The sequence below is a fragment of the Cucumis melo genome, chromosome 8 (assembly GCF_025177605.1).
Source record: "Cucumis melo cultivar AY chromosome 8, USDA_Cmelo_AY_1.0, whole genome shotgun sequence".
Taxonomy (NCBI): Eukaryota; Viridiplantae; Streptophyta; class Magnoliopsida; order Cucurbitales; family Cucurbitaceae; genus Cucumis; species Cucumis melo.
In genome coordinates this window covers 28,102,117-28,126,916 of record NC_066864.1, presented here as the reverse complement: position 1 = coordinate 28,126,916, position 24,800 = coordinate 28,102,117, and the positions used below count along the sequence as shown (strand labels likewise).

Genomic DNA, 24,800 nt, shown 5'->3' with positions numbered 1-24,800 from the left:
TGGCAAAATAAATGAGTTGTTTAAAGGTAAAAAAAATTCATGCTAACATTTTTAGTATTATATTCCCTGGGGGACAATGCCATCAATACTTTACCCAAAAAAAAAAAGAAGTTAATAATAACAATTTTATATTACTTTTTTACATCAAATTAAAGTTCGTAAACACAATATGATATAACATATCAATCCTCGTCACTGTCGTATTGGCACAATGACTCAAGTCCAGTTTTGGTATAATTACTTTGAAGTTGCAAGCTCTGTTTATTCTCCACCCGAGCAGTCACTTCTGGTTTTTTTTTTTTAGAAACTATAACCGGAAAAGATTTCAAAACAAATTTCGTATCAGTAGACGTCCCAACATTGCCATTTTCACCTGTTCAATAAAGTAACAAAAGAGCAAACACATCAAAATTTGAGCACTCAATCCATTTATCAACTCAACTGATGCAATCGCATCTCTCACACAGACTATTATTTTACTTATTTTCTTAATTGTAATGAGTTAACAATGGTAGTACGAATGAAAAGTGTTCCATGTTATCACCTGTTCAATAAAGTAACAAAAGAGCAAACACATCAAAATTTGAGCACTCAATCCATTTATCAACTCAACTGATGCAATCGCATCTCTCACACAGACTATTATTTTACTTATTTTCTTAATTGTAATGAGTTAACAATGGTAGTACGAATGAAAAGTGTTCCATGTTAAAATACTAAATAAAACCAATATGAGATAGCTCAAATGACAAAGCATAAACCCAAAGGTTTGAATCCTTACTTTGTACATTCTTAAGCTAGAAAAGAAATGAAAGAAAGAAGAGGGAATTGAGAGTGCCTTGAAAGATCTTTATTAGAAAGATGTACCATAGCCTGAAACAGTAGTAACATGTTATACTTGTAAAGAGAGTAACAACATGATTGCACCGGTTAGTGGAATTCGACACATGATCAACTTGGTTGGAACCTCAAGATTGAATAGAGTACCAGAAAAGATCTAGTAATATCTGTTCCCCTTACCGATCAACTAAAGGGAAAAAAAAAAAAGGAGAACCCCACGGTAGATGCTTTTGTTCAAGAGGTTGAAGAAGCTTTTCAAATATAGTCAAAATTCGTGGTGTTAACATAAGAACAGCCCTCAAGGTTTCGATTATAGTTTCTACTTGATGAGATGTCCATGTTACCACACTCTATCCCTTTTCCAACCTCACACCGCAGCTAACAATGGCTGTTTGGTGGAGCTCCATAGGTTGACGGACCTTGTGAAATAACCACCCGATTTCTTTACACCTATATTACATATATAATAAAGTGGAGGGAGCAACCAATGAAAAGAGTAATCCCAAATGGCTTTAGCTTTTTCAAAACTGAAAAGAGGTGGGAGGCGGACAACAACCTAAGGTTGGGAAAAACGGGAAAAGGAAATATTGTTAGGATACCACCTAACAAGAAGACTCAAACACAAGAACACACCAAATAACACTAAAATATAGATTTTTTTTTAAACGGAAACATGTCTCTTTATTGATGAGATAACAAATGAGACTTAAGCACAAGGTACAAAAGTATTATACTAAGAGCAAAGAGAGTTAGGGGAGTACATTCAAAGACTAAAAGAAAGGCTATACTTAGACAATGTAAAAATGATGGCAACCTAAAAACAAATTCCAACAAAAAATAACAAGTTAAACAAACCACTTAAAAGACAAAACAACAGTAAAAAGTTAAATACAAAGCAAAACTTAAAATCTCTCCCAAAAGGGAATATTGTTAGGATACCACCTAACAAGAAGACTCAAACACAAGAACACACCAAATAACACTAAAATATAGATTTTTTTTTAAACGGAAACATGCCTCTTTATTGATGAGATAATAAATGAGACTTAAGCACAAGGTACAAAAGTATTATACTAAGAGCAAAGAGAGTTAGGGGTGTACATTCGAAGACTAAAAGAAAGGCTATACTTAGACAATGTAAAAATGATGGCAACCTAAAAACAAATTCCAACCAAAAAGAACAAGTTAAACAAACCACTTATAAGACAAAACAACAGTAAAAAGTTAAATACAAAGCAAAACTTAAAATCTCTCCCAAAAGGAACCCATTTGAATCTAAAATCTTGCCTGCCCAAATCTTCAAGATGAAAGGTGAAAGAAAAACCCAAGAAGATGCAAACCGGCAGCCTCAGAACTATCTTGCCAAAATAATCCAATACTCAAATAACCTCTGAAACCAACAAAATCGATAAAGAATCTGAAACTGATGCATAATTCTCAGTTTGAATCTTTGAACTGCCGATGCATTTTCATCAACAGTTCCATAACAGCTATTAGTGTACTTTTGTTGCTTAAAATGGTGCAGCTCTAGTCCTCATAATGATATTGGAGGCTTCCTTTTCTTGATTACCTTGGAAAAATATTTCAGCAATTTGATTGCTGTAGGTATACATCTTTTGACACTAATCTTCAGCATCTTATCATGGAAAATATGTTGCCCACAACAAGCTTCAAGGTGAGAAAAGAGGGGACGCAAGAGAACAACAGCCATCCTTGCTGAAACTTCACTAAGATCAAAACCACAAACTGCTAAAAAGTAATGATTGATCAATCGGTAGACAATTCTCGAGCCCAACTTCTTCAACGAATCTAGGGGTACTAGTTCTCAATGAAGTGTTATAAGAGACTTGAATCCCGATCTCTTTATTGCATTCAAACCTTGCAAAGTAACCAATTACTAAGCCAAAGGTGACTAAAATCAGATCTCAAACGAAAACTAGTTTGCATTTTTCTACTATCGACTTTAAATGCCCGAAATTTCCCAAAGCTTAGATTGAGAGGGGTTTCCGGAGGTTTAATTACCATCATTCAATTTCTCTCTATTCTATAACAAATCATTGAGATTAGTTTCTAAGGGTTCCTTCAAAGAATGATCCCCCAACTCATCTAGCTTCCCCAAATGATCATCTTCAACACTACTCATAATAAAAGGAGATTCGAAATTTGAGTCACATTTCTTCTTGGATGGAGAGTCTGGAGTTTGGCAAGGAAAGCCTCTAAAAACTTTTACTTTTGAGGAAGGTAAGTAAAAAACAGAATATTTAAATTGTGGATGACAAGATCTTTGAGGAACTGACCCAGTTGAAAGAGAAGGAACTTGAATCCGTGTGCAATTAACCTCCAAAGAATTAGGGTTATGAACTATCACCAAGTTTACCTTCAAGGCATTAATCACCAAATCTCTATATCAATAAGTGTCCAGGCGCAACTCGACTAATCTCACGGGACAACCTGCCTACAATATTGGAGTGTCAAAGTAACTCGTAGAAAATTGATTCTTAGGTAGATGGTCACCATAGATTGAATCCATGACCTCTTAGTTATTGAAACTATGTCTCCTTTTTACCACTAGACCAACCCATGATAGGTTATTATTGTCTAATTTTCTGCTCCCATATGACACTAACGGAGGTGGTGGTCTGCCAAACACACTTTGAAACAAGATAGACATTAATGACGCATGAAATGTGGTATTATATCACAACTCCGCCCATGGAATGTATTGATTCAATTTAGTTGGTTGTTCATTGCAGAAACAGCAAAGATAAGTTTCCAAACACCAGTTGACACTCTTTGTTTGCCCATCCGTCTGGGGGTGGAACGTTGTGCTTCTCATAGGGTAGTACTCATGGTTGAGAATAACTTCTTCCATAAATTACTTTTATCACAAACCATGATAGACTTCGAGACCCATGCTTACTTACCAGTCTCTCAATAAAAATTTCAAAAACTTGTTTGTCTGTGAAAGGGTGTGTAAGTGAGATGAAATGGTCAAATTTACTAAGCCTGCCACTACAACCATTATGGAATTGGGTCCCCCTGATTTCGACAATCCTTCGATAAAGTTCATGGTCCAATCCTCCAAAATTAACTCAAGTACGGGCAGCGGCTGTAAGAGGCCAGCTAGGGTTGTAGCATCAGTCTTGTTTCTCTAGCAAATTTCGCATTGCTCTACATATTTCTTAATTTCATGTTTCATTCCTAGCCAATGTAGTTCACCACTCATCCTCTTATAGGTCCGAAGAAAACCTAAGTGTCCCCCTAAGACAGTATCATGGAAGGTGTGTAATAGAGATGGTATAAGAAAGTACTAACCTCCCTTTGTATAATAGCCGCTGATTCACACCCATTGATAATTTGGCTTTCCCTTAGGGTCCACTTCCAATTTCATCACTATTTTCTACATCTCCTCATCCTTCCACACTTCTTCGAGGCCATTAAGACTGTCAGTTCCAACCGCTTTGTTTTGCAGCCCCGCTTGATATAATATCTCAAGGTTGTAACCCAATAATTTCATTAACCATTTACAGAACTGTAGATATCACCCATGAGGAATTTCAAAGCTTTCTGGTCATATATCACCTTGAACTTCCTGCCCAAAAAATAATGTCACCAATTCTGCACTGCCGTCGCTACTGCCATAAGTTTTCTTCCATAGATGGACTTCATTTGGGCCCTAGGTGATGGTTTCTGACTGTAGTAAGCGATGGGTTTAGCATACTGACTAAGCACGACCTCCAATCCCACTCTCGATGCATCTGTTTCTATGGTGAAATGAAGTGAGAAATCAGACATAGCCAACACTAGGACTGTTACAATGGCGTGTTTCAATGGTGTGTTTTGATTGTTCAAAAGCCTTGGTTGCCTCTTCGTTCTAGTTGAAAACATTTTTTTGTAGCAGTTTGGTCAATGGGGTTGCAGTATCTCCATACCCCTTCACAAACCTCCTAAAATACCGGGTTAACCCCAAAAACCCAAGTAGTTCTATCAAATCTTTAGGTTGTGGCCAGCTAATCATAGCTTTTACTTTCTCACCATCTGCGTCCACCCCTTTTTTGATATCTAATGGCCCCAGTATTGGATCCTCGTATTCCCAAAAACACATTTCTATCGATTTCGGAAACAATTTATTATCTTTGAGGATGTTAAAAGACCACCCTAAGATGTTTCTCATTTTCAGTTATATCCGTACTATAGACCAAAATGACGTCGAAGAAAACCAACACAAATCTTAGGAACGGCTGAAATACATGATTCATTAAGGATTGAAAGGTAGCCAATGCATTGGTCAACTTAAATGGCATAACTAAAAACTCATAGTGACCCTCATAAGTTCAAAACGCAGTTTTCTCTACATCGCTCTCTTTCATTCTTATTTGATGATACCTTGAACACAGGTCTAAATTAGAGAAGACAGCAACCCCATGTAATTCATCTAATTTCTTCAATCACTGGTATCAGGAACTTGTCCGCTACTGTTACTTGGGATGGTTAACACAAAAACACCACCCTCTCTTTCTTTTTTACCAGGAGTACCGGACTCGAGAACGAACTCCAACTCGGTCGAATGATCCTAGCCTATTGCATCTCCCATTACTAATTTCTCAATTTCAGCCTTCTGGATATATCCATATTTGTACGATCTAACATTTATTAGTTGTCCTTCAGAGTTAAGATATGATGGTTAGTAGTCCTTTTTGGAGGCAAGCCCTTCAGCAACTCAAAGATAGTTTCATTTTGCTCCAACAATGCTCGGAATTAACGAAAGTTCTTCACCATCCCCTTTTTCACTAGTTTCTTCCACTCAACTTTCTATTTCAATTTCCGAATAGTGAAATTCGTCTAAGAATCCTTGATCATCTTCTTCCTATGTCTTGGCGAGTGATTTCAATGAACATTCAACCTTCATTAGGGATGGGTCCCCTTTTAACAATCACTACATTCCACTAGCCCTAAACGTCATTGTCATGAACGGCCAATGTATCCCCATGAACCCATCATGAGTAGCCACGCATTCCCAAAATTACATCCATATTTCCCAATTCAATCGCTAAAAAATTGGCCACACAATACTTATCTCAACCAAAACCACTTCAACTCTTCTACAAATGCCTCTTCCTTCTCGCATTGTTTCATCCCCAATTGTCACCCCGAATTTTGACTCTTCTATAATGGGTAGGTTCAATTCGTCCACTAATCGTTGGTGGATAAAATTGTGGGTTGCTATGCTATCAATCAACACTATCAAGTGTTGGCCCTTTACCCAACCCCGCAATTTCATCACTCCCTTTGCAGAAAATCCCAAAATGGACAGTAGCGCTACTTCTATCTTACCCGGTACTTCCAATGAAGTCAATTCTACCAATTGCATTTCTTCATCCATGGTCGTAATTTACTCACCCAAATACGCCAAAACCTCAATCTCTTCTTCTTCGTTCATGATAAACCTCAGTTCGCAATTCTCCCTTACCTTGCAACAGTGGTCGTGGGAGTAGATGTTGCAACAAAAACACATCCATTTATCCAACCATGCCCTAAATTCACAATCTGAGAGACTCTTCACTAGTGGTTCTCTCTTTACGCCTCCAAATTTCATCGAAACCACCTTCCCTCCCTACTATCTTCAGTGGGATTTCCCTTCAAGAGGACTTAATACCTTTCCTTCTTCCTTGATGCCTTGCGATGGTTGTACAGATCCTTCCATAGATGAGTTTCCATTTGTAATCTGATGGGAGGTTTCATATTCAATAACCACCATGAGTGTTCCCTATTTTTCTGACCCTTTCTTGGCTGATTCTTCTTCCTCAGTTTTTTTGGTTGCTAGTCTGCTTTCTTCTTTTTCTTTATCCCTTTGTAGTGATACAGCAAGTTTTTGTTGCAATGATCTAACATCCCTCGTACTTTCCAACAAGACATTCATCGTCCGTTTACAATCCAAATCGATGGCTCTAATACCAATCTTTTAGGATACCACCTAACAAGGAGACTCAAGAACAAAAGAACACACCAAAGAACACTAAAATAAAGATATATTTACTGCAGCCGTAGGTAGGAAAATAGTGGATTATTAGTAATAATGGTATGGCTTTCAAGAGGGACATATTAGTAATTAGTTAGTAAGATGGTTAGTTTATGTTTGCTATAAATAGGAGTGCAGGGAAAGGAATGAAGAATTTTGTAGCGGGATTTCCTTGATTGGAAAATTGGGGAGAGCCTAAACCTCTTGAAAGGCTAGGGGTTACTTGTTACTTGTTCTTGTGGTATTCTAGCATACGTTTCATATATTTTCATATTTGATTGTTCTTTAACTGTGAGTTCATCCTTTGTTCTTGACATAATTGAACGAGAAATCCAGAAGAAGTTGCAAGAAACCAGAGGAGAATAAAAGAAAAGGGTTCAAGAAATGATGGAAGAAAGGTTGGATGATCTTGATAGAGACAGGGATGAGATCAAAGACATGTTGCAGTCCCTGGTTCAACGTGTGAAACATTTGAATATTGAAGTTCAAAGAACCATACCAAAAGAAAAACTTAAAAAGCTAGTGAACAGAGCAGAACTTGAAACATCCCATGAGCTTACAATCGAAAGCTTGTCTGTGGAAAGATTTTCACAAAAGTCACAAGGCACTGAAGAAGAAGGGAAGGTGGCAAGCTTAATGGAGAGGAAATCACCATTGAAGGTAGTTGAAAGGGAAGGCGGATGCTACTCGATGGAAACAAAAGAAAAGAAAAAAAGAAAAAGGAAAACAAAAAGAGGTGATGGGGTCTCCACAGTGGTGGAGAAAGAGAAAAACGAAACAGTGACTGGAAGATGAAGGAATCAAAGAATGGCCATGAAAAAGATGGAGAGAAGAGGAAGTCATATCTAATCGAGCATACCCATGGCCGATGGCAAAGGGTGAGATGGTCGAAAATAAGTACTAGTGGAATATGGAAACGTCGAACAGAGGAGGCAGAAGCATTGGAGAGGAGACGAACAACACTAACAAGAAGGGGAGGAGATCGAAAGACAAAGAAACGATAGAGGAGCTCTCATTGACAATCAATGGTAGTGAAGGAAACAAAAGAAGACTTGTCAAATCATCAATACCCATGAACTCGACCAAGATAGAGTCGATGAATATAAAAGAAACAGCTCACTGGAGAAGCTATGTTGGGTGGTGGATCGTGTACATGGGGCCATTAGATTCTTGAGGTACAGTACTTGATTCGCTATTCTTTCGTGGCGTTTGAGCTATATCAAACTAGGAAAGGAAAGAGGAGGGTATTTGATGGAGAAGATGAACGAACAAATGTCAACGATCAGGGTCATTAGAGGAAAATAGAAAGTGTGAATGATTAGGAAGAAAGTGGCACTGGAATTAGTAGAGGGATCGCGAAGAGACTGGCGAATGAAATCATTTTGGGCCACAACGGAAAATCAAGGTGGTGATGAATAAAAGTTGTGTTGGAGGAAAGAAACTGAGGCAGTTGAAGAAAGATTGGATCTGGGGATACCAATGGTGTGAAGAGGAGATGGAGAAGTGGTGCAATGGTTGTGGTTGATCTATGGCACGAATGGAGTTTGTCGGAATGCAGATGCGACGAAGCAGCAAGTGAGACCAGAAATATTCATGAAGGATGCCTTGAGATCTGCAAAGAAGGTCTTCCTATCCACGTGAAGTGTTAAAAGGTGGGGCCAGAAATTAGATACTGTTGCAGTGGCAATTCTGGTTTATTTAATGGGCTGGAAGTTTGGAACTGAATGAAGAGGCCCATATTTGCTTATGTGGAGAAGTTGGGGCTCAAACTTTTTGTGAAGATTGGGTTTGTATTAAATGGCTGGAAAAACAAATTGGAGGCTGGGAGAAGGATTGGCACATGTAAACATCCCGGATGAGAATAGTTAGATCATACCACGTTCAAAGGCAATTGGGAAAAGAATCTAATCAAAAGTGGGCCAAAAAGTTGCTTAATGGGCTGATTACAAAATTGGTGGAGGCGGCCATTATCTCTCAAAGGAAAACAGTCTAATGACTTTATTTAAGGAAGTTGAATCCCTATGGGTATATGGGTGGTGGGCCAGACATGAGATGCTGAAAAGAGGGAAATGCAGCCCTCATAAAGAAAGAAGAAAGGGGATTAATGGAACGGAATTGGCTGAAGCTCATTGGTAACTCTCGGGAAGATGGTGTATAGGCCCTGAAACTGAATTGGGTATAGGAGCATAAAGTTGATTATGGCCTTAGCCCATTAGAGAAGAAGAGCTTCATATTAAAGTACATTGACAAGTGGCGTGGAAATAGGCTGAAGGCTGTACAGCTGGTTAATTGGAATCACTTGCCATGTGAGAAGAATGAAGATTTTGGGAGTTTATGGAGTCTAGGGTTGTCTAATGGGTTGCCTGCAAGTGAAATCATCCAATTCAATGGAATTTCAAGGCTAAACATAAGACAAATTCTACGGAGAAGGCATGTGTCAGGTAGAGAGTTCAAAGTTTGTAAAAGAAGAACTGCCAATTTAATCTTTTGTGATCGTATTTTGTAAGCATACCTTGAGGACAAGCTATCTTCGAAGGGTGGAGTATTGCAAAACCCCTAGATAGGAAAATAGTGGATTATTAGTAGAGTAATGGTATGGCTCTCTTGAGGCATATTAGAAATTAGTTAGTAAGATGGTTAGGCTATGTTTGCTATAAACAGAAAGAGATGAGAATAGGGAAAGATACGAAGAATTTTGTAGTGGGATTTACTTGATTGGGAAATTGGGGAGAGTCCAGCCCTCTCAAAAGGCCAGGGGTTGCTTGTTACTTGTTGTTCTTGTGGTATTCCGGCATATATTTCATATATTTTCATATTTGATTGTTCTTTAACTGTTATTGAGTTCCTCCTTTTGTTCTTGAGATAATTCTTGTTAGGTGGGATCCTAAACACAATATTGAGAAAAAATGACAATATATCTCAAATATTCAATAAGGCGAAGAATCCTCTTCCAAATTCCCCCATTAGAAAAACCTTAGACAAAATTCTTCGCACCTTTCCCCACCCCTCCTACTATACGTAGCAAAAAGACCTAACTAACTATTTACTAAAATGCCCCCAACTAAAACCATATTAATTTTCGCCATACTCCTTTATTCTATACCTAGGAATCTCATAGAGGTGAGCGTGGGTTGAGGACCAATAGGAGAGAGAAATGGGATTAGAAGAGATTTTTTATTATTTTTTCTTGACACAATAACTACAAAAATATTATAAAAATAAATATCCTTACCATAGCACATATATATACTAGTACATAACACAAGTGATGCACATGACATTTATAGTTTATTTTTAGTGCATGGAGAAAAAAATTTAAAAGATTATAACTAATAAGTAATAATATATTTAATGTCCATTCCAAAATGTTCTACTTTAAATCGTAATGTTTCATATTTATGATATTGTTTCTTAAAAAAGGAGTTCGTTAATTATTCCATTCAAGATATTTACCTCAACTGGAATGTTTTTCTCAATCAAGACTAACCGTTGCTGCAACAGATCCACTGCATTGCAGATTTCACAGTCTGAAGCCTCGAAGTTTTGAAGGATCGGCCTTTTTTAAGTTTTTAATTTTGAGATTGTTTTATTGGGTCCTTTTCTGTTTATTCTGGCCACATTTTTCCTGTTTTTCTGGACCCTTGTAATAGGCTGGAAGTTATTATTATTGTTCCTCCATCGGTTTTTTGCCTTTATGTTTTTTGGGATATGATGCTTGGCGCTAAGGGGGTGTCTCAACCTAGTTGAGATGTCTGGTGCACCTCCCGATCCCCCTAAGACTCCCCCGATTATACTTTGAGTCCCTTATTAATAAAGAAGCTTCGTCCCTTTAAAGAAAAAAAATGATCTAGATCATACCGATACATAAAAGAATACACCATTTCACATGTAACCACCTCGACTCAAATCATTGTGACGCAGGACATAATACGAATTATGAAGAATTGTACAAGCAAAGCAGGGATGTAAAGATTCTCTCATCCTAGTCTCTTTTATATATAGTATGGATATAGATAGATAGATATATTCATGAATAAAGAAGTTTTCATAGAAAAGAGTTTGAAAGAATACACCGGTAAACAACGAGGAAGACCCACAAGAAGGAGATTCGACCAAAAGCCCACGACAAAGCATTAAATTCAATAAGGGAAAAAGACCACTCAAAGAATTCTCAACCCCTCTAAAAACTCTACTGTTCCTCTCAACCCAAAGGTTCCACAAAAGAGCACACAACATGACTTGCCACAAGAAACAACCTTTATCACGAAATCTAGCCAAAACGAGGCCAAACTCCTCAAAGACCAACTGCAAACCAAATAAGCAAGATCACAGCTCAAAAGTATATGAATAAGATCTTTTGCCTCCCTCCTACAAACAACGTAAGACCACAAACCAGACAAATTGGGCACTTTGCTCAACACCCAATCCAACTTGTGAACTATTATGTGGATAACATATCAAGTAAAAAATCTTAGCCTTCTTGATAATTTTTAACTTCTGCAACAAGGCAAAAACCCAGAACTCACACGGAGGACTGCCAAGAAAAGAGGACTTGCACAAAAAACCATCAATTGAACGAACTCCAACCACAAACATCTGGATTACAACGAGACTTCCCAATTCAAGGAAAGAATAGCAATAATATTTGCCATTTCCTTATCGGACAAACTACAATAAAATCAAAAGAATGGGGAAAGATAGCAACAAATGATTGATTCCTCATTGAGGATGAATGGTAAAAACATGGAAGAAGAGAGCAGTTAAGAGGGTTATCCCTAATCCACTTATCCTCCCGAAAACTGTTTCCTTCCCATCCCCACAGAACACAAGACAAAAGGAGAAGATAAAAGGTGAATCTTTGTGATGCCTTTCAAGAGTTTCTCCATATGCCTTTGTTTCACCTCCCTTCAAGATGGGGTCATTTTGAGAAAGAAAAGCACAGATATAAACTGACTTGTTTAGAGGAAAAAAGACGCATCTGAGATCGTAACCCAATCCCTTGTAAACTCTAATTTCCTACCTTAAACTAAGTGCTACCAACTTGAAATTCCACACCTGCAAACCAAAATCATCTTGATTTTCCTCCCCATAAGAACCCCTCATTTCTCAGCAACAATCTTCCTTATAAGAAACGTGAAAGGATTAAAAAAGGAGAGAACAAACAGCCTAGGGGTTGGGATAAGAGGTAGAGAGAATCCCCTCCCAAAGGAACTATAAGAACGCTTTCCATTCGTTCACAATCGTTGAAAAGTTCCTTACTAACTATTCTTTTACCATTTTCCCACTTTTGAATTGGAAAGGCCTTCCTATTAAATGTAACCTTTCATGAAGAGAGAAAAGAATAAAGAAGATCTTTTTATACCCAGCACTAGCTTCTACCAAAAACTTTTTCTCGCAATATTGAGAGAAGGGACAAATCAATTAAAGATTGGTATATATTTGTAACATTCACACCATTTTCCCAATATATTCCTTAGAAAAGTATAAAGGTAGGGTACCTTCACCCATGCGGCTATGGAGAAAACCAGCTTTTGTTGAAGTACTGGTAGGATCATGAGGAGATCCTTCAGGAACCCTTTGCTTCTGCAATCCAAATGGATTGAAATGCTAATGAGAAAAGGCACATTCAAATTTGAATGCTACAAATAGGTTTAAATAGCAATCTTCATGCAAAGAAATAATACAAATACTTTAAAATTCAATAGCAGGGAGAAGTCTCAAACATACTCCACTTTTTAGTTCTTATCCTCCGCAAATTAAGATATACACTAAAATGAAGTTCATGCTAGCAAACAAAAAAAGAAACAAGTAGCAATTTGCTATATACTTCACTTAAAGATTCACAATTAGATAGAAATGCTTATGAGAAAAGGCAAATGCATTTTTCTAGAAGGCATATGCATGTTTGAATGCCTCCAATGACGTTTAGTTGGCACAAATAGTATCTTCATGCATATTTAAATTACTTTTGAGTTTTGACAACCCTGAAAATTAATCCTAATCACCAGATTTATCTTTGATTAAAAACTGCAGAAATAGTTAACATGTCGAGGAGTTAAGAATAAGCTAATTAGTTGAGATTCTCAAAGACCCTATCCGGTTTACAAATGTCTCACACCTCTAATGTTCACTATTCATCCAAACCTTCATATAAGGAATAGAAAAGAACATCACTTATTACTTTATTACCTTTGCTTTAAAGTCCGATGCTATATCATTGTTGGTCAAATGCTGAACAGAATGACTACCATCATCAAATTCATCATCTGAAATTCTTCTAACATAACTGTTGAGTTCTGCAGAAGGGTATTGACAAAAGCATATGAAAAATTTTAATTCCAAGGAAACAAAAACAAACAACTGTAAATGGTTTCAATGGAAGAGGAAAAGCATATAGGAAAAATGAACTCACATTGAAGACTATTGATTTTATCAGTGCTTCATCTTCTTCTTCTAACTTCTTTTCCTGCAAAGTGTATATTGCTCGATATGTTAAAATAGTTAAGATGATGCTCGAAATTAAAAGACAGAATCAAGGCTTCTGTTTTCAATATTTTATCACATACATTTCATGTCAAACTGTTTTCATGAAGGCAGTGCTATACATACCTTTCAAGCAGCAGTTCGTTGCAAAGCCACAAGCATTGAATCAATACTCACAGTTGCGTGTCTCAACTGCAGAACAAACACCCACCAAGTTATTTTAAAAAATAAACTATACTTTATAATTGAATATGTTAAAATCAAGAAACAAATTAGAATCTTGTTCAAAGCCACAACTCCAAGAAAGCAATCACAACCCAAGAATCTTAATAACAAAACAAAGGGTAATAAAACAAAAACCTTCATAGACTTCATCTCATCCAAAGCAGCAAGAATGTCCATCTCGCGTTTGGAATCCAAGGTTCTATTCTCCAAAGATTTCATTGGGTCCCCCATCTCTTCCGCATTCCTTTTGTGTTTCTCCTTCTCAGAAGCTTCATCTTCCTCACCCCATGGTTCAAAATTACGTGTGGCTCCTGAGTTTTGGGGGTCTGTTTTAATGGTAAGCTCAGCAGAACATCTGGTACACTTGAAGTAGAACCTAAAAATTTGAATTCCCAAATATGTCTGAAGTAAAAGGAAGAAAATACATGAGAAATCAGAAAATCAATTACAAAAGGAATAAACATCTTTTAGGTTAAAAATATAAAAAATATAAAAGGGATTCCCTTGCCTCACCAATGACGTCCTCCTTGCGAGAATTGAACTTTGTGCCCTTGTATATGCAATTACCACAAGTATTGCACCGGATGCTCATAGGAAGCATCATACGAACCTTCATTTGCTGGTTTTTGGGTCTACGAACCCTTGGTAGCTTTGACGGATCAAAATCCGGTGGGTAGTATTTGTTAAGCACCTTCCTCTCACCCATTTTATCTCACTTGAAAGGGAAAGGAGAAGGGTGTATCACTCTGTACCTAGCACGTCACAGAAACCATGGAGATTTATATGCCATATTTTGAAGTAATGCACTTAAGAAAAGACATTATTCAAATAATGAATTTTACAAATGAAAAACCTAATTAATTCAACTGCTCAAGAGCAAAATGAAAAGAAGAATCATCACCTAACTAAAGCATCGTGATTTATATTTTATGACAACAAATTCCCCCTATTAAGGAATAACAAACTCACAAATTCCCCTATCAAGAAATATTGAACTCATAAACATGATACCTATCTCCATCCTAAAAAGTTTTTCAAACTCAAAACAACCTAAGATGCTTAGTAAATACAATTTCAACAACAACCAGCGACTTGCAAACTCAAAATCAACCTAAAAAGAGACTTTCAAATAATAGTAAAATTGAAATTTTGACATCGATATCTACATCAATACTTTAATCCTCAAATATAAGATGCTTACTAAATACAATTTTTCAAGGAACTTCTCTCATTCTTGTTCAGACATATAACGACATGATTATTTATATATTAAACTTTTCAGCCTCACAACTCATTTTAGATTTCTTCTCAAAATCCACAAGTGCTTTCCACCGTCTCATCACACAATTGAAAACTATTTGATTAACACTTCCACAACCATACAAGGTACCTATAGTAGTAATTACAAAAATACCTTACAGAAATCTTCATAATCATAAAGATGAAATTTTACCTTGAAGGATGTTGGTTCTTTCGGTAATGTAAAATGCAACCACAACCAGGCAACAATTATAATGAATCAAATGAACTGAAAAATTTTACCTCTGAGTAGCAGAGAGAAAGAGATACTTGAATCTGACAGCGGTGCCGTGCAAAACGTGCGGCGGACTAGCAGGCTGTGACGGCGAACAGAGGGGACGACGAGACTGAGACAACGGCGATCTTCTTCGTGAGAGAGGAGAGGTGTTTTCTTGAGAAAGTAGGTTAGATGAAGGTATAGAGAAAAAAAGAGTAAATTCAAAGAGGAAAGACTAAAGAGATAGGTTAGATGCAAAATTTGTGTCATAAAGAGTTTCAACGACATTGAAGCCATCTGTCAAGATAACCTATTTAACGACACTTCAGAAAAAGTGTCGTTAAATATGCGTAGATGACACCAATATATTGTCATTAATACCCTTATATTTATGCTTTAAATGTGTCACCGTTATCTATAACTCGACATAAAAAATGTCATTGTTCATGTGGTAATCTGTTTATTCATGTCATTTTTTTTTTATTATTGACGACACTTATTTTGAGTCATGTTTTAACGTTTTATTACACATAATTCTTGTCAAGAAATGTGCTCTTACAACACAGTTCTTGTGTAATAAATGCTTATACGTCAACACTTTTTAGCGTCACTACTTTTTTGTTCGCAACACGTATTTTTCTGTTATATATTTACTTATTTCGATATTTTTCTACTGTAAAAAAAATTCATGATTCAACATTACCTACATATGTTTACAAAGATCTTTATATTGATAAGAAAAAATTTAAATCACATGTTGGTAAAGGTTTTACAGTAATCCAATAAATAAATTAACTGTAATACATGTATGAGTGGCCTAATCTAATCAAACTAACACATAAATGGACTTGATCAATCTCTTGGTCCACAGATTCTTCAAATACTTGCAAACTAGTCAAAAGTGAACCCTAATAAGCAAACAAATAAATTTTTCAAAAGAAACCAAGGTAAAAATAAAAGAGAGTTGTAATTGAAGTTTGAAATGCCACTTACATTAATACAACTAAATTTTAAATTAAACTTTACTGACAAAAGCAACATAATCCACAATATAACTTCATAGATAGGCTCCAAATCAAAATAAACGAATTAAATTAAGGAAACTTAGTCAACTTTAAATCAAATCTATGAACTTAAAAACTATCATGTTTCCATAACGACCAACGAACTCAATACAGAACAAATATACCTAGAATAACACAAAGAAGGGATGCACACATGAAATAAAAACACCCATTACATAGGAAAAAATGCATAAACATAGTCTATTAGAACAAAAAGAATCAACTTAGAAAATGATGGAAAAAGAAAATTAAGCTTCAATGACTGACAATAAAGTTGATATCTTATCTTTCTCTCCTTTTATGCATTTGGGTTATTTGACTTGGGTGAAGACTGTAAGACCCGCACCTAAGAAGAAGGTCATTGTTGGTAAACAAAAGGTTTGAAGAAAGTTTTAAAGGATTATTTTGTTAAAAAATCATGTAAGAAGGTAAGTGATTTAGTTGGAAGCTAAACGATCGTTTGAAGGTTAAAGCTAAGTGGTCGTGTTAGAAAGCTAAACGATCGTGTAAGAAGCTAAACGATCGTATAGGAAGCTAAACGATCATGTAAGAGAAATGATCGTATAGAAAGCTAAATGATCGAGTAAGAAGGTAAACGGTTGTGTAGAAAGCTAAATGTTCATGCAGAAGGTTGTAGGCAGAAAAGGAAATTTAAAGAAGTCCTCGGGGTTATGTTGGTCAAAAGCTTTGTAATTATCAAATTAGTGGAGTTGGATTCCAAGTGTTGTGGCATGCATAGACTCAAAATTTAAGTAGGCAATAACCGACAAGATTAGAGGAGATTAAGAGTGACTAGTCCAACTTAGGATTAGTATAAATAAGAGAAGAGGTTAGAAGAAAAGTGAGTTGTTCTAAGATTTTACTATGAGAAAAGCCAGAGATCGTTTAGTGAGAAGAAGACCATAGACTGTCAAGAGTTCTGAACCAAAAAGAGAACCCTAGAATCATGAGTGATTTTCAAAGAAAAAGAAAAGTTTTTTTATTTCTTTAATTGAATCATGTTACTTTATGCATAGTAGGAAGCAAGCATGATATTATGTTATGCATATTTATCTTGAGCATTTATATAAGTAAAACATGTTTTATGAAGGTGAAGCTATGGGTTTCGAAGTATGTTTTATGTGATTTCATTGTATGCTTTGTCTGTGAGTAAACCATTAGTCATATTCCTATTAAAGAGCTAGCTATTATGTGCACATAATCAATCAAGGCAACAAGAAATGAACCAATGAAATTTCAAAGATGCTGATGATTATGAAAAGGATTTCAAAGTAGTCTATGCATGAAATGGTTTATGTTCTCATGGAAAGGAATGTGGATGACTAATGTGTGTTTTGCGATTGTGATTTATTGAATTGAGGCGTTGAGCTTGTGTTACGAAATGAAAATGATTTATGAATTGTATTTCCAAAAGGTTTTCAAAAATTATCACTCACTAAGTCATAGACTTACATTTTAAGTTTTCCTACCCTAGGTTGAAATCCAAATGATCGATTTAAAAAGGTAAGAGATCATTGAAGGTGAACGATCGTGTAAAAAGGTAAGTGGTCGTTAAAGTTAATCGATCAAAGCTAAGCGATACAGTTAAAAGGTAAGGAGCTAAGCGATCAAACTGAAGAGCTAAGCGATCGTTGAGGGTTGAAGACTATGAAGGCGTCTAGGGTTTCTTATTTAAGTCTTGTATTAAGATCTTGTTTCATGTACTATTGTAGAATGCATGTTATTAAGTTATTAAAAGTGAAGTGTTGTTATTTTCGTTGTGTGATGTTTTTGGTTGTGTTCTTTATCATTTAAAGGTGTTAAAGGATTTAAGCGAGCATTTTGACATTTTGCATTAGAGGTGTCAGGATTGGTCAAGTCGCGTTTCGTTTTGCACGACAAGTTTAAGGACACGTGCAGGACGAGATGTGATAGTCTTTTTTACTTGTTTACTAAAAAAAAGATTCAAAGCACTCCATGTCACTTCCCTAATACTTGGTTGAACTGTGTTAATTTTTATTTTTTTTAGTTTTCTTTAGAACAAGTCATTTTGCCGCTACAAGTACACTAAGTATATTTACCTATTAACAATGTTAAATACATACCTCAAATAGGGAATTGGGGGGAATGGAAAGTTTTACAAAGTATAAACTAAGTCCACATCCATAGTCAAGGCTACTTCATTTTTCCATGTTATAATAACTTTATGTAAACATGCAAACCACACATAAATATCACATGGTGCAGTGCTAATTATAACCACATTATTGGCGAACATTTTTCGTGAAATATTATGAAAATGGAGCTCCAAACTTATAGGCTAAAATACCCAGACACCATAGATATCTGAAAGAACATAAGCAAGTTAAATCCAAAAAAAAAAAAAAAAAACAAGGATGAAAACAAAATTGTCGTTCCTATGAAATATTATGCTAATGGAGCTCCAAACTTATAGCCAAAATACCTGACACCATGAATATCTAGAGTTCATAAGCAAGTTAAATCCAAAAAAAGACAAGGATGAGAAAACAAAATTGTCGTCCTATGAAATATTATGTTAATAAAGGAAGAAAAATGAATCAGCTCAGAGACTATATAAAGGATCCAAATTCGATCAAAAAGCAAGAGAATAATTAGCAAGATTTTGATATTTAGACATATATCCTCAACTAAAATGTAAAAGATTCGAATCCCTCTACTCCACATGTTATAAAACTTAAAAATATTTTGATAAAGACTTTTAACTAGAAGCATAAAGTATAATTACATACCGAAGAACTTGAAATGTTTCTCCTCCTCCCAACTAAATCTCCCAAAGTAAGACCAAGATAATAATAATCTCCAACTGAAGAATTTTAGCCTCGTCCTATAAAGGATGTATCACCATAAGTGAAAAGTTTGAATTGATTCCATTGGGAAAGTGCAACTGTGCAAGTGGTAACCAAACACATCTAAGACCTTGTACCACAAAGTGCAAGAGCAAGTAATCTTTATAAGAACACCATGCCTACATATTCAATGCACTCAATATTGGGAACCACTCGAATGAAATTGAATCTCCACCATAAAATCTTAGAGAACGGATTAGAAAATGGAAAGCTTAATAGAGGCCAAGCATCCATGCATATCCTACAATCTTCTTACAATAAAAGGAAAAATGTTACTTTACTCAATTTGGTAACACGTAAGTTGAAAACACATGAAATTGGAGAACGACCATAAAATTTCATGATTTTTTTGGCAATCCTAATCATTGGCTAGAATTTGTTGGGTCCTATATCAAATAAATAGTGTGTGTCTCACGATTAACTTAAGATTTTTTATCTATATACACACACACGCATGAGAGTATGTATGTATAAAAGAAATGGAAATGATTACCTAAGATAATACTAAAGGTCAAGATCATGCAACTGTGGAAAAACCTGCAAATTTTAATAAGTAAATTAAGCATAAGCATCATGGTAAAATCAGAATTTAAATTCGTCGAAAAAAATCTATATCTAAAAAAGAAGTAACAGTAGTTAGAGCATTAAATTAGAATTTTGAAAGTTAAAAAAACTTCTCTACAATTTGGCTTCCGACACTCGAAAAAGAAAAACATAACTTTTCCAGACATACCTTTCGATATACGGATCGAATCATCTGAAGTGCTACCTTAGAGAAAACAGCAGTCTGCACACTACCAAGGGTTTTAATTTGCAAAATCATAATAAATTTCCCGAATCCCAATTGCTCCAACATTTCAAATTTACACATAATTAAACAGAAACTCATCAAAAAGAAATAAAAGATCATAAATCACACTCTAAAACAACCCACAATGTACAAAATCCAAAAGAGAAAAAGAGAAGACAATCCACATAATTATATTAGAAAATAAAGAAACCCCGCATGAAAGATGAGACCAATGATAAAGGAAACAAGCAGAAATAGAGGTGAATTGGATCATAAAACAAAGGAACATGAAATCCACCTAGAAACCTTGACAGACTTCCTTTTAAAAACCTGCAATCATCAAGATGAAGTCTCAGAGTCGTTAAGTGTCATGCAATCAATGCAACGAATGAAGAAAGCATCCCTCCAAGATCACAAGAGGAGGAGGGTGATGGAAATAAGACATGCACAGTGGAAAATGGATCGAGATTCTACTTTAATTGCATTTAATTAACAAGAAACCCTAAACCGTAAATTAATTTAAAATTAGGATTTTTTAAGAAAACTTACATTCGAAGCTTTGATTGATGCTTGAACTACCAATATGGTTAACCTACTATCCTCTAGACTCAGAACTAGGTTATGAGACCCATTGGATGAAGGAAACCGGGAGAGAGAAAAAAGATGGAAATGATATGTGGAATAGAGTTGGGTTTTAATTTTTGGTTTTAGAAAATATAATGAAAAAAACCAACAGCCTAATTTTTCTTCAACAAAACCAACGCTTTCTAAAAGGCCTCAAGATGAGACTTATAACTAACCATTAGTGGGCTTAATGTCTTCATAGTATGATAACACCTAGCCCACTATAGTTAGTGGAATTATCGAACAAAATGTTGGATTTTCCCACTAAATTTGGTCAAAGGGCAAAGTTGTTATTTGGTTAAAGTTAAACTTTGACTTTTCAAACCAAAAGTCAACATTTTGACTATTTATAATTTTATCCATCTTGACTAATTTCAACCTCCCGAGCATGAATCCACATTCATTTTTTTAAGATTTAAATCATATTTGAATATATTTCGATCAAAGTTTGACTTGTCAAAGTAAAAAAGTCAACATTTTGAATTGCAACAACTTTGACTATTTCCATCATTTTCGAGCTTTCAAGTATGAATCTGCATTCATATTTTAATATTTAAATCCCATTTAAACATAAAGCTCTATCTCTAATCTGAAATCTGATGGCTATATAATATATACTTGTCAGTTTCTCTCTCCTTGCCTAATTCGAACAATTCGACTCATTCCACATCATACTGTTCTAAGTTTATTTCATATGAGGTAGTAGGAGAACCTAATAGACCTATAAATCATGGGCTCGAATGATCCGAGATTAACTGGTTAAACTCTTTTAGACTAAGCTAATCAACATTCGTTAACTAATGGACCATTCCACTAAAGTCCTGTAGTTGCACTCCACTAACTATAGATATATTTGTGTCCATTTGATATAACCATGATCAACAAATTAATCTTTTATAAGTTGTTCGTAATCTTGACTGAGTCAAAATATCGTTTTACCCCTAAGACTACAACTTGCTTCTTAAGTCCCACTGATCCACTATTGAGCAATTGGTTTAAGGTCCAACCTATAAACCAAATCCCTCTTAGACCAATGAGAGGGTGGGCCCCTTATTCAAGACTTGGATTCAGTTTTTAAGAGAACAACCTATCTACTAACTCTAAAGCGGGTAGGAGTGAATTTCGTCTTGCACCTTATGTCCCCAGCTATTCATCTGATCTTACCCCTAAAATGGAAGGCTTATTGGGCTAGCACTAAAGAGTTGTCGTCACCTATGCAGATCTAAGGATAATCTCGTATGAACAGGAATTCATAGTTAGCTCAAGATTAAGATTAAGTTACTTAGGTCACCAATAATCGAGATAATCACTTTTAAACAATAAACGGCGTTATAACGTAAAAGTGACTGTTTCATGGTTTAGTCTTATGTAAACAATTTACATAGGATACCCCCACTTTCATGTCTCTACATGAACGATTTAGGATCACCTTATTTGTAGTATCTACAAAGCGGGTCGCATTCATAGTTTCTCTGGATAAGGCGCCCAACCTTTATCCATATGCTATAAACTATTTAGGCTATATACTCGAACTTGATCCATGTTTATGTCTCTACATAAAGTTCAAGTTTACGTAAAAATAGCCTCAGAACCTTAGTTTATTGGATATTATAATATTCAATTTCTCAATAACAACTTTATTGAATATAATATGATTACAAACTACAAGTTTTGGGACATAAATTCCAATAGAGGGAGTGTCAAAAGACCTATCGATGTTCGATGTGGATGATCTGTTATCACTTCCTCAAGAAACCGAGAGCATCCTTATTGATGCATTGGTAAATTTAGGAGCATCAAGGTCGAGTGCTTCGATCTTTGTGACACACGAAAGTGCTCCTTATTGTATGTCTATATGCTTCTTAGATGAGGATTTGATTTTGGAATCTAAACTTCATAATAGACCTTTTTATGATTCTGGATACATTCGACAATAGAGAATCGATCGAATTCATCGATAATGGATTAACTGTTAATATAATACTGAGGTTAACTATGAGTTAAACAGACATCTTGATGGACAAACCCTCAAATAGCAAGTTGGTAATTTAAGGTTTCAACCAAGGCAGCCAAAGAGCAATAGACAAGATATGCTTAGAACTCACAATTGGCGATCTAAAGGTTAGCGCATCGTTTCATGTCATAGACTCAATGACTACTTACAAGTTGTTACTAGGTCGTCATTCGATTCATAGGAATGGAGTAGTAACTTCGACACTACATCGATGCTTCAAATTTTATCAAGAAGGTGTAAAAATAGTTGAGGAAAACTTTAAATCGTTCTCAAAGGCCGAGTCTTACTTTGCAGATGCCAAATTTTATTTGAAGAATGATAATATCTCAGAAGCTATTCTTGCAAAAAATTTCTTTTAAAAAGAGAAGATAATTCATAGTTGAAGTCACTTGCAAGCATAACAAAGGAACCACATGAAGATACATGACCTTTTAACTCTAGAAAGGGTGAGACATCCGCTGGCACAAAAAAGAGTACGATCTTAAAGGATGAAAAGGCTTCAACCCGCTAGTTTTGATGCTATGTCTCTCAATTGAGATGCGAGAAAGGCAGGTCACCATTCGTGGAGTGCCTAAAAGGCTTAAAGGTTGGTGATGTCAAAGTCTTAAAAGAGAGCTTCACTACACCGCTGACTAAGATAACGAAGTAGGAGAAAAAGTTAGACCTGACAGAAGCAAACTTGCACCAAAGGCGGTCAAAAGATGGATTTGACCCCAAGGCTTACAAATTGATGGCAAAAGTAGGTTATGACTTCATAGCTCATGTTGAGTTTAAAAGCTTGAAAATTTATGAATAGCCTAAGCTCTCCTCTACCCCAAAGAAGCTTTTATGGAAAGGACGTGTTATACCTGTGTCATGAAAAGGACTCGGATACAAGTTGCAAGAGTCGATGCATATAACTAAAAGGGAAAGGAAAGAGTGGTTGACAACAATCATATAACTGTAGAGGAGGTCAATAATATAAAAGAAAAAGGAAGTGATAGTCAGAGAAACTCAATGTTCGATTGAATTAGACTGTCGATTTCACGCGCCGTAGTATTTAAAAGACTAAGCATGACAGGGGCATAAAGAGAAAGTCACCGGCCAATGCTTAGCCTTGACCAACATTCGGTTTTTTGAAGTCTAACTATTTGAAACCCCAAAAAATTTCTAAGATCATTAGAAAACTTAAGTTCTTTGAAGTGATTGTAAGTTAAGTGTTAAAGGAAGTTAAGGATAAAAAGTGTCGTAAAAAGTGTGTCATGGTTTTTGGAAAAAGAGAAAAATTTGGCTAAGTGTTAAGGCATTAAGGTTTTATGTCAAAGAAGGAAAAGTTGTGAAAAATTGGTTAAGTATCAAAAGAGACAATACTAGGTGTTTAGAGGTTAGGATGGTGGTCAAAAGCACATAAACAAACCTCTAAATGACACTCATTGGGTGGCCAAAAGAAGATTGAGAACCTCTAAGCTATGCGTTTAGGACATGTGTTGGGCGGCCAAAATCATGGAAAATAATCTCCAAGGACATGTCTAGGCGTTTTGGGATGGCTTGGCAAGCTTTGACATGCTAGTTGAAAAGAAGGATTTAGAGGTTAGAGTGCTAGGCGAGAAAAAGCATTGTGAGGTTAGCAAGCATGAGTTGGTGGCAAGGCTATGCAAGGAAGGCTTGATTGCGAGATGCTAGACTAAGAGGTTAGTGGTGAGGTGAGATGACATTGGATGTTTTTGTTAGGCGGCCAAGGCTATGCGAGAAAGACCATAGAGGTTATCTAGGCGTTTTGGATAACTATGTGGCAAGCTTATGGCAATCAGTTTAAAGTTACTCCAAGTGTCTTAAGCTAATTACATGCATTTTTGTGGCCAAAGTAGAGCTGGAACAGAAGTAGAAGGTGTCTTGTTGAATGAAAAATTCTTTACATGATAACATTACGCGATATGCGATAAGGACCAAGCTATGTGATTGATAGTGTTGAAAGTCCTACGTGATAAAGTTATCAAATTTTATGAATTATGTTATATTGATCATGACTACACAGTAATACTAGCTATGCGAGATGTTAGAATATCTCATCGCATACGTTGACATCCTAGGTGAAATGGTCAAGCAAGATGAGATATAATAAATGACATGATCTTTATCGCATAATTAAAGAATCAAACGTTTTGTTATCGTTTTATATTTAATTTCCAACATAATCTTCCCCTTAATTACGAATGTTTCAAATATTAATTTCCCAAATTAGTTTTCAACGTCTCTCTTTGTCTCCTCACTTTATATAAATACCTTTCATTCTTCATTTTTATAAAAGAGAATAAAAGAAGAAAAAACTGTTTATCAAACTTTCTTTCCGTGAGATTTCCAAGCAAAATAAAGTGCTTA

At 35.7% G+C, this 24,800-nt stretch overlaps 1 protein-coding gene across 2 annotated transcripts; it reads right to left on the bottom strand.

Moving 5' to 3' along the window:
- LOC103502898 (uncharacterized) lies at positions 1–19,085 on the bottom strand. Of its 2 annotated transcripts, XR_007822759.1 has the most exons (9): positions 18,898–19,085; positions 15,110–15,991; positions 14,076–14,319; positions 13,703–13,969; positions 13,469–13,534; positions 13,272–13,325; positions 13,049–13,155; positions 12,358–12,442; positions 1–373 (listed from the first exon to the last, which is right to left on the bottom strand). XR_007822759.1 is itself a non-coding variant. In XM_051088210.1 (5 exons), exons 3-5 carry the CDS (start codon positions 14,271–14,273, stop codon positions 13,472–13,474), a joined length of 528 nt encoding a protein of 175 aa, XP_050944167.1. In that variant the 5' UTR covers positions 14,274–14,319; positions 15,110–15,991; positions 18,898–19,085; the 3' UTR covers positions 13,468–13,471. The 2 variants fall into 2 exon arrangements, 1 of the variants encoding a protein (XP_050944167.1); XM_051088210.1 differs by lacking the exons at positions 1–373; positions 12,358–12,442; positions 13,049–13,155; positions 13,272–13,325 and having other exon boundaries at positions 13,468–13,534.
- Between the last annotated feature and the right edge of the window lie 5,715 nt (positions 19,086–24,800).

Excerpts from the sequence above, each read along its gene's own strand:
- LOC103502898 (XM_051088210.1), bottom strand. The coding sequence starts at position 14,273 with ATGGGTGAGAGGAAGGTGCTTAACAAATACTACCCACCGGATTTTGAT. Across the intron at positions 13,970-14,075 it reads AGGAGGACGTCATTGGTGAG|ACATATTTGGGAATTCAAAT; the intron begins GCAAGGGAATCC and ends CTTTTACTTCAG. Across the intron at positions 13,535-13,702 it reads ATGAGATGAAGTCTATGAAG|TTGAGACACGCAACTGTGAG; the intron begins GTTTTTGTTTTA and ends TTTGTTCTGCAG.